Genomic DNA, 15630 nt, shown 5'->3' on the forward strand with positions numbered 1-15630 from the left:
ATAATCTTTCTTATTTACCCTATAGACCCAAAATATGTACTTTACATACCTTGTACTTCACACAAGTAACTAGATTGAACAAAGGTAGAACTGACTGCTGCTAAATAGGAGACAACAGGATTTTAAGCCCCTAAAAATAACATTTTTCTTTTCCATCAAATAATTAGAAAGAATACCAGTCTTCAATGAAAAGTATTAGAATAGGATCTGTCTCCTTCCATTTAAGATTTTACATGTTATAATGTATATATGATTCTTTGACTCATATCAGGGGTGGGTCTTTTGTGAACTTGTGGAACACAAGCTCACTTCATTTTATTCACCTGTTGAAAAAATATCACCTTATGCTTTGTACTTCTTAACACAGTGTTTGCACCTAGATGGAGACAGGGGAAGGGTTGAGTTTCTTTTTTTCTTTCTTATTTCACTTTTTTTGGTCTGATTTTTTATAAATGAGATGAAATAATTGTGAAAAATCGCCAAGTCACTCTGTACTTCAAATCGTTCTTCTTTTCTGCCCATGTACTGTTTGTGAATGGTTCTTTGGTCCATATGGGTATTCTTCCTGCAAAATGAATGCTTAAATTAATGGTATAACTAAGAAATCCGTAGTGTACAGGAGAGAATTTCTCCTGAATCCACAGTGTGCGCCAATTTGCAATTCTCTGTTTTAGAAAAGTGACTGAACTATGAATCAGATGCAGCATCTAATTTCTAAAGAGTAATTTTTCTAGGATTAAACATTTATGTAGATGAGAGCAACTTATAAAGTCCAAAGTATATGAATTTTAATTATAATGGAGATGGAAATTGTCGTTTGGGTCCCAATAATATCTTAAAATTAAATTAAACATTTAAAATGTTAAACTAACTCTTTGAAGAACTTGAATATCTAAATTAAAGTTTGTTGAAATTAAGGGAAGAGGGAATTTTAACTTTAATTTTTAATGGGTTCCCAGAATTTAATTTATCCCACCCTCATCATTTTCCATTAATATTTCAGCTTACGTTGTCTTAATGTATTAATGAACCTGATGAGAGCTACCTCAAAGTTGGGAATTAGCTTCCAAGAGCAAAGTAGTTGATATTTTTTCAACAGGTGAATAAAATGAAGTGAGCTTGTGTTCCACAAGTTCACAAAAGACCCACCCCTGATATGAATCAAAGAATCATATATACATTATAACATATAAAATCTTAAATGGAAGGAGATAGATCCTATTCTAATACTTTTCATTGAAGACTGGTATTCTTTCTAATTATTTGATGGAAAAGAAAAATGTTATTTTTAGGGGCTTAAAATCCTGTTGTCTGCTATTTAGCAGCAGTCAGTTCTACCTTTGTTCAATCTAGTTACTTGTGTGAAGTAATTTAAGATTAAATGTTGTATTTTATTCTTTGTTTGGAAGGTTTTGTATTTTTAAACTTTTTGTTTTGCTAGGATCTCAAGGAGATTCACCAAGTTCGTTAAAATCTACAGTCTCTCTAAAACATTCTGAAGAAAATGTGACACAGTTAAATCATTCTGCAACAACAGTTAAGAAAAAAGCCACAAAGCAAGGACATACATCTTTGGCAAAGGCCAGTGTGAAAACAACAGTGGCCAAGATTCAGGTGCCCTCAAAGAAAGGTGAAACTGCCAGCAACAAAGACCAGAAGCAGAAAGCCCTTTCTGGGCAGTCTTCAGTAAAGTGTCAGCCTTCTTCCCAAAGGCCTTCAAGAAGTGAATCACCTGTGACCCCAAAGAGCATCCATAATGATGGACTAAGGAATTGGGGCCAGAAGATCGAACCTGTTGGGTTCCAGGGGAATGATAGTGGTAAAGTCAAACAAAAGCAACATGGACTACCAGTTAACCCTGTGTTGGAGAGCAGTGGTGTAGAAGTGTGTCCATCATCCAGCCCACCAGATCCACAAAAGCCATTAAACTATGAAGAAAATGATAAGTCTACAGTAGAATCTGAATTGTCACTCCCTCCTATGAGCATTCAGATTGTTCCTAAATTTAATGAAGCAGTAAAAAATGACGCAAAATCCAAACAGATTGCTAAGGATAAAAATGACACAAAATATCCTGGTGATGGAGAAGCTGATAACCATGACATGCCAAAGCACAGTACTGATGGAAGTGGTGATGCAGAGTCAACACTTTATAGCAGCACTAATCTAAAATCCATGACTTTGAATCCAAATCCAGCCCAACAGTGTGAAATTGTTTGTAACTTTGTGGATAAAAACCATTTAGACTCAGCAAATGGAAAGCACTTGTCATCAGGGGGTTATAGCCATCTGGGAAAAAAGGATACAAATGTATCAGACATTAAAAGTGGGAAAGATACTTCAGTTAGGCTTTCTGAAAGAATAAATACTACTTTTAATCCTGTACAAGATAAAAGAAAATCTGATATTTTTGAGGATGAGCTGACCATTACTAGTGAGTTGCCTGATGAATATTTCATGAAAGGAGATGAGCATGTTGCAAACAAATCAGATGTTTCTGACAAATGTTTTTTGAAGCAAGTACCAGAAATAAATTCTAAAGATGTGAACCCAACAGAAACACTGGAGAGCCATGAAAATCTGGAAACTCCTTTTGTGGGTCATTGGAATTTGAGTACAGGGGTTATACACCAGAGGGAGAGTCCTGAATCTGATACTGGTAGTGCAACCACCTCATCTGATGACATAAAGCCTAGATCAGAAGATTATGATGCTGGAGGGTCTCAGGATGATGATGGGTCAAATGAAAGAGGGATTTCTAAATGTAGCACTATGTTATGTCACGACTTTCTTGGGAGAAGTAGCAGTGATACCAGCACTCCTGAGGAATTAAAAATATATGATAGTAGTTTAAGGGTAGAAGTAAAAGTGAAAAAGCAAAGTAACTCTGATATTTTCCAAATTAATTCAACAAGTGATGATGAAATTCCTAGGAAAAAGCCTGAAAGTTTGTCTCGACAAGGGATGGCAGTAGACCATTCTAAGGAGAAGGAACGTCTTCCACGAGGTGTTCCATTTACTCAGGAAACAGACCAGGTTTCTTCCTCAGCAGATGAAACAGAAGATGAAAGATCTGAAGCTGAAAATGTTGCAGAAAAATTTCTTTTGTCTGACCCAGCTCCTCAGCAGTTCCAAGGAATTATCAATTTGGCTTTTGAAGATGCAGCTGACAGTGAAAGCCGAGAGTTTGCTGCCACCAAAAATTTTAAAAGGTCAGTTTTACTTTCCGTGGATGAATGTGAGGAATTGGGATCCGACGATGGGGAAATTCATACTCCTCTTCAACGCTCTATCAATTCTCTGACCCCTGAGGTTTTTGATAATCTTTCTCATGAGCATCATGGAAAAGTCTCATATTCCAGATACCCATTAGTAATCGAAGATAGTTTTTTAGAGTGCAAACAACATGAAAAAAGTGACAAATTAGAAAAAAATGGGAGCCCCCTCTTGGGTCTTAATGGATTTGAATCGACAGGAAGAGATAGACAGGGTACTTCAGCTACAGGAAAAAATCATGCAGTGGATGTGCTCGGCAAAGCAGATGGTCCTTGTCTCCCAGAAGACACAAATGTACATGTGAGGAGTGAAGAGGACAGTGACACGCAGCAGGGCAGCAAACTTTATGATGGAGAAATAAAATCTCAAGAAAGACCTTGTCATCTGGCACTTCATCAGAGAGATCCCGATTCAGACACACCAAAGACCAACACCTCTACCTGGTCTGTGGACTCCTGTTGGAGCCAGGTTCTGACTCAGGAAGTTCAAGTGAGAGAAATCTGCCATGCATCTAATGAAAATGCTAATACTGCTCTCACTGCAGGTAATGTACAGAAATAGAAACACTAAATCAAAAAACTTAAATTAATGGTCAGATTTTAAAGTTATCTGGCATTGTGGCCTCCATTTTAGCAAAGTAGAATAATTGCTTGCCAACTAACTCAAATTTAAATGAAACTTAAAGTTCTTTTAAATCTGAACCAGCTAGTTTGTTTCTTTACTGCTTCTCTGGAATATTAATGAAAAGTAATTTACTTTTTAGTAAAAATTTTTGATAGTTATTAGAGCCATTCTATTAACAGATTTTATGGGAAGTAATAAGAACTCGGTTTCCTGTAATATATTTATTTTCTGTCTAATTTAACAGCCATTATTGACTATCAGTAGAAATTTTGGTATACGTCAAGTGTGCTTATTGAACTATGCCAATGTATATCTAAGAGGGATGTGCAATAACTGTAGTAACAATATAACAAGAACATTGACCTATTTTAACAACTATATCCATTATTGTAGCAATTTATATAAATTTTATTGAGAGTAAGACTTTCAGGATCACTATGATTCTATTCTAAAATTTTCCAATAAAAAATAAATTTCCTAAAAGAGATTATATTTAGAAGCAATGATCACATATGAAAGAGCTTTGGCTTGTTTCATATGGTTCAATAAGTTCTTGTCTAGTTGTTTTTTGCCTTTGTCTTACTATAGTCATTCAAACTAGTGACCCATGTTTAAAATATGCAATAGCTACCTACTAGCTCTTGTGTATTCAGAACTAATGAAATGCTGACCAGCACGTTCAGCAAAACCATAACAAGTGATCAGGTGATCTCCAGGTTGGACTTGTTTATTTGTTTGTTTGTCCTTGCCTGCAGCTTCTCATGCATGTGCAATAGATGAATAAGCCTTGGGATGGAATGCTTCGGTTTCTCCTCTTTGAAACTGATTTACCTTAAAAGTCACCATTAAATTACCATGTGTTTTTTTCTCTTTCCGTTGTTATTGTAGAGAATTAGATGCCCGTGTGCATTCTATGTTTGTGTTTATATGATTTATGTTATTTTCTGTATCAGAAGTTTTCTTATTACAGTATGGAGATTTATTGTGAATTACCAGTGGTGATTTTGCTGCTTAAACTTCACATATAAACAACATCCTTTGTTTTTGTTTTTGTTTTTACATAAAAAACAAATGCTTCAAAATTTTGTCAATTTTGTGTAAACTTTTTTTTGGTTCTATTACTTTGTTGGATTGTCACTGTTTCGTTGAGTTAATATTGATCTACAAAACCCTGAGGGGGCAACCAACATGTGCAGTTTTTACATTGTGTAGTCTTATGAATTATTTCAGGAGACATAGATGATTGTGACACATTGGCACAAACCTGCATGTTTGAACATCGGCCTTCAAAAACCCTTTCTCCAATCTATGAGATGGATGTTGTAGAAGCTTTTGAGCAGAAAGTGGATTCAGAAACACATTTAACAGACATGGATTATGAAGATGACCAACACTTTGCAGAGCAAGATTGGACTCTTCTAAAGCAGTTGTTGTCTGAGCAGGATTCAAACCTCAATATAAAAAACTCCGTTCCTGAAGACCTAAATTTAGCACAGTATCTGATCAATCAGACATTGCTTCTAGCACGAGATAGTTCAAAACCTCAGGGTAAAGCACATGTGGACACTTTGAGCAGATGGAGTGATCTCACATCTCCACTTGATGATTCTTCAGCAAGCCTCACTCTGACAAGTTTTTCTTCTGAAGATTGTTCTTCTCCCCAAGGAGAATGGACAATTCTTGAACTAGAAACTCAGCACTAAAGCGGTCAAAAATCTTGGAAAATTTTGAACTTCTTTACCCCTTATTTTTTATGCTTATATCCATATGATAACTGCATTAACCAAAGGGAGCCCTTGGTATGGAGGGCTTTCCAATCTTTTCAGTTTACCGAGGTAAATGTAGTTCATTTGTCAGTGAGATGTAATCACAGGTGGGGAAAAGTTCAGAGCTTCAACAAACATTTTTTCTAAGTATCTTGAGCGTGTTGCTATGGTTCTTTGAGAAAGTAGAAGACTTGTAAGAAAATTCTGTTTCATTTTTCCTTTCCCAACTGGTCATTTGTTCACTTGTCCTTTAAATACTCGAGATGTGAATGCACAATAAGTAGAGCATTCCCATTTCTTTTTGCTCGGCATATGGTTAACATGGTAATTTTCAACAATAAAAGATTCACTGTGCTTGTGTCAGTTTATCTGCACTTCATCTATGCTTATAACACTCAGACTGTGAAAAACTAAGTGCCAGATTAGGGTGGCATTGAGTTGAAGTCAATGCTGAACATCAGGAAAGCCCTACCCTAGCTTTCCTAACAATTTATATTGAAAAAATAATGACGTTGACTTACCGAGGACCACTATCACTTTCTGTTAGATGAGAGAAGTGGCAAATATTGTAAACCAAGATTGGGGTGGGGGAAAAGCAGGTATTTAAAATTCCTCTGCCTCACTTCTCCAGTTTAGGGAAAATGAGAAAGTCCATCTTCCTCATCTAAACAAATGTTCAATTCCTTTTCTGTTTACTTCATGAGAGAATTCTCTTGTAATAGTGTATTTGGGGTGAATGTCAATCCCAGGGTAAGTAAAAGGAGATTTCTGGGGGTTCTTTGGGTTTTGGTTTCCATTCCAAAAGTTTTTCTTCACTTAGTGATTGTTTTCTTTGTATGGCTCTGGTTCCTTTTTTCTGCATCTGATTACCATTCCTTCTATAATTAGATGAATTATAATATCATCTAATTATAATTATAATAAAGATGAAACTTTATTCTGCCCTGTACCCCTGCATAAGTATTTGAACAACTAGATGTGACTCACCCTTAGATTGACACAAAATATAACTAAATATATTAGATTGGCTCTAATAGCCTGTCTCCTCAATTTAGCAACTTCAACTTTAACCATTATGGAGGAGTTCACATCTTACTTGAAATGTCTTTACCTTCAAGATTTGAGCTCTGAAATTTACCCAGGTTACAAAACTATGAGGATTGGCTCACTGCAAGTTCAGTTATATAATAAATAGCCCTCATTAATAAACAGCAATACTTTTGTATGTCTCACTAACTACCTATCACAGTCTCTTCAGTGGCTGTTCTGAGCCTCTTCTCTTTTTAAGGTCCCAGCTCCATCCCTAACTTTCTCTCTGTCAGCAGAATGGCCTTCCTACTTTATTGTAAGATTGCCATCTCTCCCATTAAATGGGCTTTCATTTTTTATCCCTCCCAAGGCAAACTCCTCCATTTGCACCCTTCATCCCATCCTCTTTTATCTCCTGGACCTTGCTGCATTGATCATTCCAGTACTCTCTCATCTGCAGTCTCTCCTACTGTATTTATTCCTTTCCCTCAATCAATAACTGTGCTCACTTCTTTCTTGTACTAAGATGTTTATCTTGACTTTGCCATCCATCCTATATCTTTGCTCCCTTTCACTTACAAACTAGTAGGAAGAGTAATTCTCCCTACTTCTTTTTCCTCACTAGATACTCCTCAACTCTCAATAGTATATGATCCCATAGACCTCTGGATTGCCTAATCCAATAGCCATTTCTCAGTTATTATCTTCCTCAATTTTTGGACAGAATTTGACACTGTTGACCAACACCCCTCATTTTTGATAATTCTCTCTTTTTAGCTTCCATAACACTCCTCTCTCATGATTTTCCTTTTAACTCCCTAACTTCTCAATCTTCTTCCCTGATTCATTTATCTTTTCCTATCCTCTGAGTGTGGTTGACCCCCCCACCCCAAGGCTCTTATCCTTGGTCCTTTTCCCTCTCTACATTACCTTCCTTGGGAATCTCATCCATTCCCAAGGCTTCAGGCATCTCTTCTGTGTAGATGACCCAGAATTGGTGTCTAGCACCAACCTATTTCCTGAGCTCAAGTCTCACATTTCCTGTGCCAACTGAGTTTCTTCCCTAAATGTTTCTGTCTCCCCAAACCAGCCTAACTAAAACTGAACTTATTACCTTGTTCTGTTTCAAATGCTTCCAGGTTTCTTATTTCTGATCCTAAGATTATAGACCTGATGTTAGAAGGGAGCTCAGCAGTCGTCTAGTTTTAAGAGCACCGCCATCTTTCTAGACACCCAGGCTCCCCTCTGACTTGTTCCCTGCCTCATGTGAGTCTTCTTGACTTCACCTTCTCTCACTTCTGCATCTTTCCTTCATTCACAGTAGAGACCCGTAATCCTTCTTCACCTGTAATTGCTTTATAAACGGTCTCCTTGCTTCCAGGCTATTCCCTCTACAAACCATGCTTCATGTAGTAGATAGATTGTAATGCACAGGTCTAGCCATGGCACCTGTGCAAAAACTTGCTCCCTAATGCCCATTACAGGATAAAAAACAGACTTCTCTCTTGGCGTTTAGCCCTTCTGCAGTCCAACTCCAATCTATTCTTACGTCACAAACTTTATATTCCGAGCAAACTAAGCTATTAGCTCTTCTATGATGTTTTTGGCCTGTATTTTCTCACCTTCTTGCTTTTCTACAGGCAGATGTATGCCTGGAATACATTTCTTCCAGGTCTGTGTTGAAGGCCTGCTTGGGTGATACCTATTTGATGAAGTCTTTCCTAATTCCCCCAGACAAAGGTCTCTCCTTCCTCAAATTCTCTTACAACCCTTTGCCTGACTCTGTATTGTTGTTCTACTTTGTATCCTATTTGCATAGTTGTCTTATTCCTATTATTGTAAATTTAAGTACAGAGACTGTTACTTTTTATCTTAATATTCCCAGTGTTTGGTAAATCACCTTTGCACATAGTAGGTGCTTAATAATTACATATTAAATGGAATTTATATGCACGTGGGGGAGGAGAACATAGGGAGATAAGGAAGTATGTTTCCTGCATTTGAAAATATGACTTGTCTCAAAGAATCTGTAGTTTGTCAGTTTTCAATTACTGCAGTAAACATCATAACCACGAATATTTTCTGTGATTAGAAAACGATGACAATTATGTAGGAATTATTTAGTGACCTAAATGCCTTTGAGATAGTTCAATGGATCTATGGAATTTCTTGTTTTGAATACTCCTTCCATTTATACTGATCACAACATCCCTATTTGAGATTTCAGTTCAGTGTGTTTAAGGAATTCCTTCATATGTGTTCCACCTGATGTACTAGAGAACTCCTAGTTCTTTTAATATTTGTAGATACTTGTGGAGTGCTCAGACTTTCAGTTGTCCCTAACAGCTCACTTTCTTTTCTCATCACATACATCCTCAACAATTTTTATGTCATATTTCACATCTAAGACATCATCGGTATTATGCAACAGCCATGCTTCTTTCCATTGCCTTTTGGGTGACCTACATTTTGACTCTTCTGAGTTCTTTGGGTTCTCTTATTCTTGTGGCTCCCTATACTGCCTCTCTCCACTGCGCCACCTAGTGGCCACTTAGATGTAACCCAAACCTGTCTTCTTAATTTGGTCCTCTTCACTGGTCAGCTGCATCACTTGCAAATGGTATCAAGATTGTTGTGTGAACTTTGATTGAATGAGCTGCCCATCCAATCACATGTTCTAATCTGTATCATAGGCATGTTTTTATAGTTAGTCTGATCTCCTGAAAGAGCATGGGTTTTGTCGAAGTTAGTACATGTCACTTGCAAATTTGGAAAACCTAATAGATAGGACAGCCTATTTATACTTCATTTGAACAGATATTGAACAAAGTTATCCCCACAGTTGCATCTATCAGAGTCTGGTCAGATTTTAACTGAGAAATCTTGTTTTTAAAGAGCCTTCAAGGGAAGAGAATTTTGTTCCACTGAGTTGAAGTTAACAAAAAACAAGGATCTTTTACCACCACCACCCCCCCATATCTCTCAGTAAGTTGTGTGATGGCAGAGATGTTGGAACAAAGCTTCTGTGTTGCACTTTTCATCAGGAATCCCCCAAATGTATTGGTAGGCTTTTCACATAAAGATGAGCAAGCAGGCAGGTAGTTGCTGGTACCTTTTTGGTTGCCTTTTTTGTTTTAAAAAAAATGTATCATCTGTGATCTTTTGCTTTCTTTTGCAATCTTCCCTTGGTGATACATTGAAAATTGATTCCCCAAATATACTACCTTCAAGATAGATTTCTACTTAATCAAGTACCATTGTTATTTTCTTAATAGAGAACATCAATTAATAGTCTAAATCTAGTAGACCCAGACCATCTATCCTTTATTCTGTTAGAATAGATCAGTATGGAAGTCTCAGCAGACCCGTTCCATTTTATACCGGTCTGTTCTTTTCAGTTTCATATATGAATGGTCGCTGAAGTGTCCTGTAGGCTTATTTGTGCTTTCAAGCACTTGATGAGTAGTTTGCTGCTCAGAATTTTCATCATCTGGAGATGTACTAATGTTTTGCAAGTGAGCTTATACTCTACACCATTATTGCCCTTGACTGCTATATAAACTATCTACTTAGGAAGGAAAGTGCGCATTTCTGGCTAAGGTGGTGTCTGAAGCCTGTTGGTCTACTTGTGGTGGGACCACTTGGCATTGGTTTAACTGAAAAAATTCTTTTGGTTGGATTTCTTGACTTTTGGGCCATTTTCTTTTTTTCTTTTTTTGGATCTGACAGTTTGGCACAGATGGGGTGACGATCACAGACAGAGAGAAGACACAACTGCTCATTTCTTACTTTTCTTCTGTTTTCTCTGCCAGGAAGAATGGCCTTTAGACTGAAAAGGACAAGACCAAAATGGCTAACATGTAGATTTGATGAACAAGATAAGTAGGGAGAAAATAAGAAGGCATTTAGCTCTGGCCTTTGTAAGCTCACCATCACCAGGCCCACATGAGCTCTGTCATCATGTGCTGAAAGAGTTGAGGTGGTTGCTGAGCCACTACTAACGATCTGAAAGATCATGAAGAATGAGAGTACTACAGGTTTGGAAAAAGGCAAATGTCCCAGGGTTTCTAAAAGTAAGAGAAAGGAGTCTGTAAACTATAGGTCAATGAACTTAACTTCAACTCCTCATGTAATTCTAGAACATTACCAAGGGAACCAGGATAATGAAGGGGCTTAAGATCATGCCTGAGGATTGGTTGAAAGGACTGGCTTTTTTTAGCCTGAAGAAAGAAGAGTAAGAGGTAGCCAGACTAGACAGCAGGACATAATGGACGGAGTTCTGGACTTGGAGACATGAAGACCTGGGTTCCGATGGTGCCTCTGACCTTTGCCAGCTGTCCGATGCTAGGAAAGTCACAGCCTCAGGGCCTCAGCTTCCTCATTTCTTCCTGTCTAAAAAGGATGATATTGCCTGTAGTACCTACCTCATAGACTTAAAATGGACGAGGTGTTTGAAGTACTTTGCAAACAGTAAAAGGTAATTAAAATGCTGATGAAGAGAGCTGTCTTTAAAAATTTGCAGACCTTTTGCTTGGAAGCGGGATTGAGCTTTTCCTGTCTACCTAAAGGCAAAACTGGGGTAGCTACGTGGTGCAATGGATAGGGCACCAGTGCAGGAGTCAGGAGGACCTGAGTTCAAATCTCACCTCAGACACTTGACACTCACTAGCTGTATGACCTTGGGCAAGTCACTTAACCCCAATTGCCTCATCCTGGGTCATCTCCAGTCATCCTGATGAACATCTGGTCACTGAATTCAGACGACTCTGGAGAAGAAGTGAGGCTGGTGACCTGCACAGCCCTCCCTCACTCAAAACAAAGTCAAGTGCAAGTCATGTCATCATTTCTCTGATGGCATGGTCTTCTTCGGCAATGAAGGATGAACACACACACAAAGGCCATACTAGGAAAAGTGGATAGAAGTTACAGGAGGCAAATTTAGGATTGATGATTGAGGACAAGGCTTCATACAAGAAGTCTCCAGGCATATAACAGGCTTTGTCAGGAGGCAATGGGTCCTCTTCCTTTGAGCTCAGGTGAAAGAATGCTGGGTGGCTGCAAGGCATATTGTAGAGAGACTACATTTTCTGGCACAGGCTGATTTGGGGGACTCCAGATTCTGTGGTGCCATGGATTGCTTTTTCTTCCCTCCATCTTAGCCGTTGTTTTTATACTCTATCTCGGATCTTCCTTCTTAGGGTGGCAAGGCACTTTAAAACCTCAGAATCATCTCAATTAGATACAACAAAAAGTAATTTCACCCCCTGCCAATAAATAATACAAGATTTTGCTGAAATAGTGATGTTTCTCACATTCTAATTGATTTATTTTCATGTTGACCTTACACTTGAGTGATTTGTCCAGTAGGTCATGGCTTTTCTCCCATATGTCACATAAGTCTTTATACCTCTCTTTTGTACTTATCATGTAATATTTTCTATTATGTTTATTGGTGAATGCATCCCAGCCCACAATTAGATTATAAGCTTTATGAGAATGATGACCATATCTTATTTACCCTGCACACTGTTCTATACATAGGGATGTTTAATAAATACTTGTTGAATAGTGATATGGGTCATGTCTGTATATCAGTTTCTTTGAGTAGTTTTTGATGTGGCCATCCATACTCCTACTACTTTACCCCAAGGTTGTTCTGAAACCTGACAATTGAAGATAAGTTTCAGTTCTTGCTTCTGATTTTAAAATAGATATATAAAGATGGAGTATATTCCAAGAAGAGTCTGCCGTAGCCCTCTGCTTTTTGTGTTTCTTATCTTAACTGCTATCCATTGGCTGTGCCCTTGAACCAGTTCTTAATTACCCATTTTGTAGAGTGTATAAAACAAGTCTTTTTGCCACAACCCAAGTGGTTACTGCTACTTGAACACTTACAGGTTTTTTTTTCTTTTAGCTTTGGTACATATCTGGGGGATGCAAACAAATTGATTTTAATATTCCTCTGAAGAAAACCAGATTAAGAAAGGAATATTTCAGCAAAAAATAATATGTGACAGTCAAATATGAACTAAGGCACTGTTTTTGATATCTGATATTTTGAATTACTTGAATAATTGCTCTACCCATCCCTTCCATATGAATGCCTATAATTGAGTAAATCATTTTTTAAAGGTGAAAATTGTGTAGCCTTATGACCCTAAATTGTTTAGTTTGGCATTTAATCAACGTTAACATCAAGAAGTCTTTTCTCATGCTGAATCTCTCCCTGCAACATAAACTCATTTTCTCTATATTATCTTTTGTGTGAAGATCAGTAACAGCTAGTTATAAATTTTGTATGGCTTTTTTCATTAATATAGCACAGCCTGACAACAATCTTGGCCTTCCAGTTACAATAGTAGTTGACTGTGCATTATCATTAAATGGTGAAGGTAAAATTGTTGCACTAGTTTCAGTGATTAACTTTAACTATGTCAGCTAATGCTGTAGTAGAGTTAAAGATTCAAAAATACTTAAGATTTAAGATGCTAAATTTTAATAAATACTTATTTAATGAGCTATGTATAATTAGTATCCTAAGAAATTAAATTTAAATCTCAGTAGCTTTAATTTAAATTTAATGTAATGTTTAATGTAGCAAAATTATAATGTTTTCTAGAAGATTTTGGTAGGGCCATTAACTAACAGTTTTGGTGCCCAGGGCAAGCAACATGCTGAGATTCATGAAGCAACCCTAAAATCAACTTTGAAATTCATAATGTAAAAATAATTCAAGCAATTAAAATAAATTTAGTATACTAAAAGGAGGGAACCCTTACCATAGATGCTGGTGGCACTTCATTTTAACTATTAGCCTTGCTAACTTGGTGTTAAATTCAGTTGTTAATATCTATGCCCTTCAAATTACATGGCCTTTGGGCAAAGAAAGCCCTAGCTAGTTTGCCATAGTTAAAACTGTGGACTTTGGGTGCAGCATAGAATTGATAGAGTCAGTAGAATATTATTAAGACATTAAGATGCTTTCGTTCAACTTTAAATTAGCATGCAGACTTTATTTGTCATTTCCACCCATTGTTTTAGATCTTTGCATCTCCAGCATAGTGCCTTGCATGAAAATGGGGTTTTTAAAAATTGAATTGATTAATATTTTTGTTTATGACTTGCCTGAATATCAGGTTGAGTACATATAATAGTATCAAGATTTTTCTGAAAAAAAAAATGTAATACAGCGTGAATATGTATCTCCAAATAAGGCAGAATTTATTAAATTTTACCCTCTTTGCTGATTGATTGGATCCTAGACATTTGAGTGTGCCCCACTTTTTGTGAATGTCTTAATCATAAGGTGAAACTGCTCCATTTTTCTTAATTTACAATTACAAAATGATTTGTCCCTTTAAAAAAGGGACTAGCTTCCCAATTCAGCTTCCTCCATTCCCTTGATTAATTTCCCACTTAACTACCCAGATAAATGATCATGCCTTAAATGTCAAATAACGTCCACCATGATCTCTAAAGCTGATTCCTCTATATCATGAACCTTGTCCTCTGCCTCACTCTTCTTAAACATGTTCTTCATTCTCACCATGACCTCCAGTCCCTTCACAAACCTAATCCTAGAGTTGACTAGTTCCTCAACAGGATCTTCTACCCTTTTTGAATTTTTTGTCTTCCCCTTGTCCTATTTTCACATCTTGCCCACTCCTAGTCCTGTGCTACCCCATCCATCTGTTGTCTTCATTCCTACTTCTGTATTGCTGAGTGCTCCTGAGTGCAATCCTGTGCACTGGGGTCCACTACAAATCTGTTATCAAAGTATGGGTAGCTAAGAGGAGAACTCCCCAGAATTCCATTTTCTAATATGTTTAGGTCCAAAGAACATAGTTTATTGGGGTGAATTCTCAGAATATGATTTGCTATAAGATTTGTGTCTCAGAATCATCAGAATAACCATTTTTGAGATAAGGAGGGACTATTGAGTGAGTTCTACAAGAGTGTTCTGACAGGCAGGACATCTAAAGAATGAAGCAGATATTCCATACAATAAATAAAAGGAGTCAGAGGGGCATATCCCAAACCCAGGAATCCTGCAATAAAACTGATGTCCTCAGAGGGTAAGTTGAGATGAATGCTTTAGTGAACTTTCAGGTTTGCTCCAGGGAGCAGAGATGAAGTCATATGGACTCAAGTGTTCCGGCTTTAATGTAAAGGAAACTGCACACTCAAGTTAAAAAGCCTTCCTTAATGACATGCGAGTCTGTAGGAGAATGTACTAATTTGGGGGATGATTGCTGAGAATGCTTCCTTTTATGTTCACATTAAATGCTTTTGTTAATTCTACACTGTTGTCTGCCTGGATTTTTGATAGGATAATTAATAAACTAGATCCCAGTTGAATTGAGATGTTTCCCATTTTATGCAGAAATGGGAGTTGAAACCACATACCAAAAGGTACACCCTACAAATAAAAATTCAACTCCTGGAGGAGCTGGTACTACTGGAATACTAGGGATATTAATCTTAATGGACCCTTCTACATGGAAATCTTTTTATTTTTCAAGAGCTGGTAAGAATGTATTCAGATGGAGCTTTGTGAATCTATAATCAAAAAGGCTTTGAGAGGAAGGGAGAAAACAGCTTTGTACCAAGCTAGATATAGAAGCTTTAGTTAAGAAGATGAAACATCCAGAAGTTTCTAGGAAATAAAATCCAAGAAAGCTGATAACCCTATGGCCTCAGATTATTTTTATTTACATATTTATATTCATTAACTTGTTAATGAAATTTAACATTTCCTTTGATTATGGATGTAGGCAACAAAACATTGCTCAGGTTTCCCCAGGCTGCATAAGATGTCTATGCCCCCAAAAGGTTAAGAATTCTCAACTTAATTGGACTCATTTTACAAGGGATGAAACAGACCCAGAAAGAGGAAGTGTTTTACCTGGTGAGTTTCAAGTCTGAAACCAAGTCT

The 15630-nt window shown here is 37.2% G+C and overlaps 1 protein-coding gene across 1 annotated transcript in view; it reads left to right on the forward strand.

The window, feature by feature from the left end:
• BTBD8 (BTB domain containing 8) overlaps positions 1-14996 on the forward strand; it is a 145154-nt gene extending 130158 nt beyond the window's left edge. The window contains 2 exon segments of the mRNA XM_072649072.1: positions 1442-3820; positions 5131-14996. Coding sequence (XP_072505173.1) covers positions 1442-3820; positions 5131-5603 — 2852 coding nt within the window. The 3' untranslated portion in view covers positions 5604-14996.
• Positions 14997-15630: the final 634 nt, after the last annotated feature.

Source organism: Notamacropus eugenii, chromosome 2 (genome assembly GCF_028372415.1).
Source record: "Notamacropus eugenii isolate mMacEug1 chromosome 2, mMacEug1.pri_v2, whole genome shotgun sequence".
Classification (NCBI taxonomy): domain Eukaryota; kingdom Metazoa; phylum Chordata; class Mammalia; order Diprotodontia; family Macropodidae; genus Notamacropus; species Notamacropus eugenii.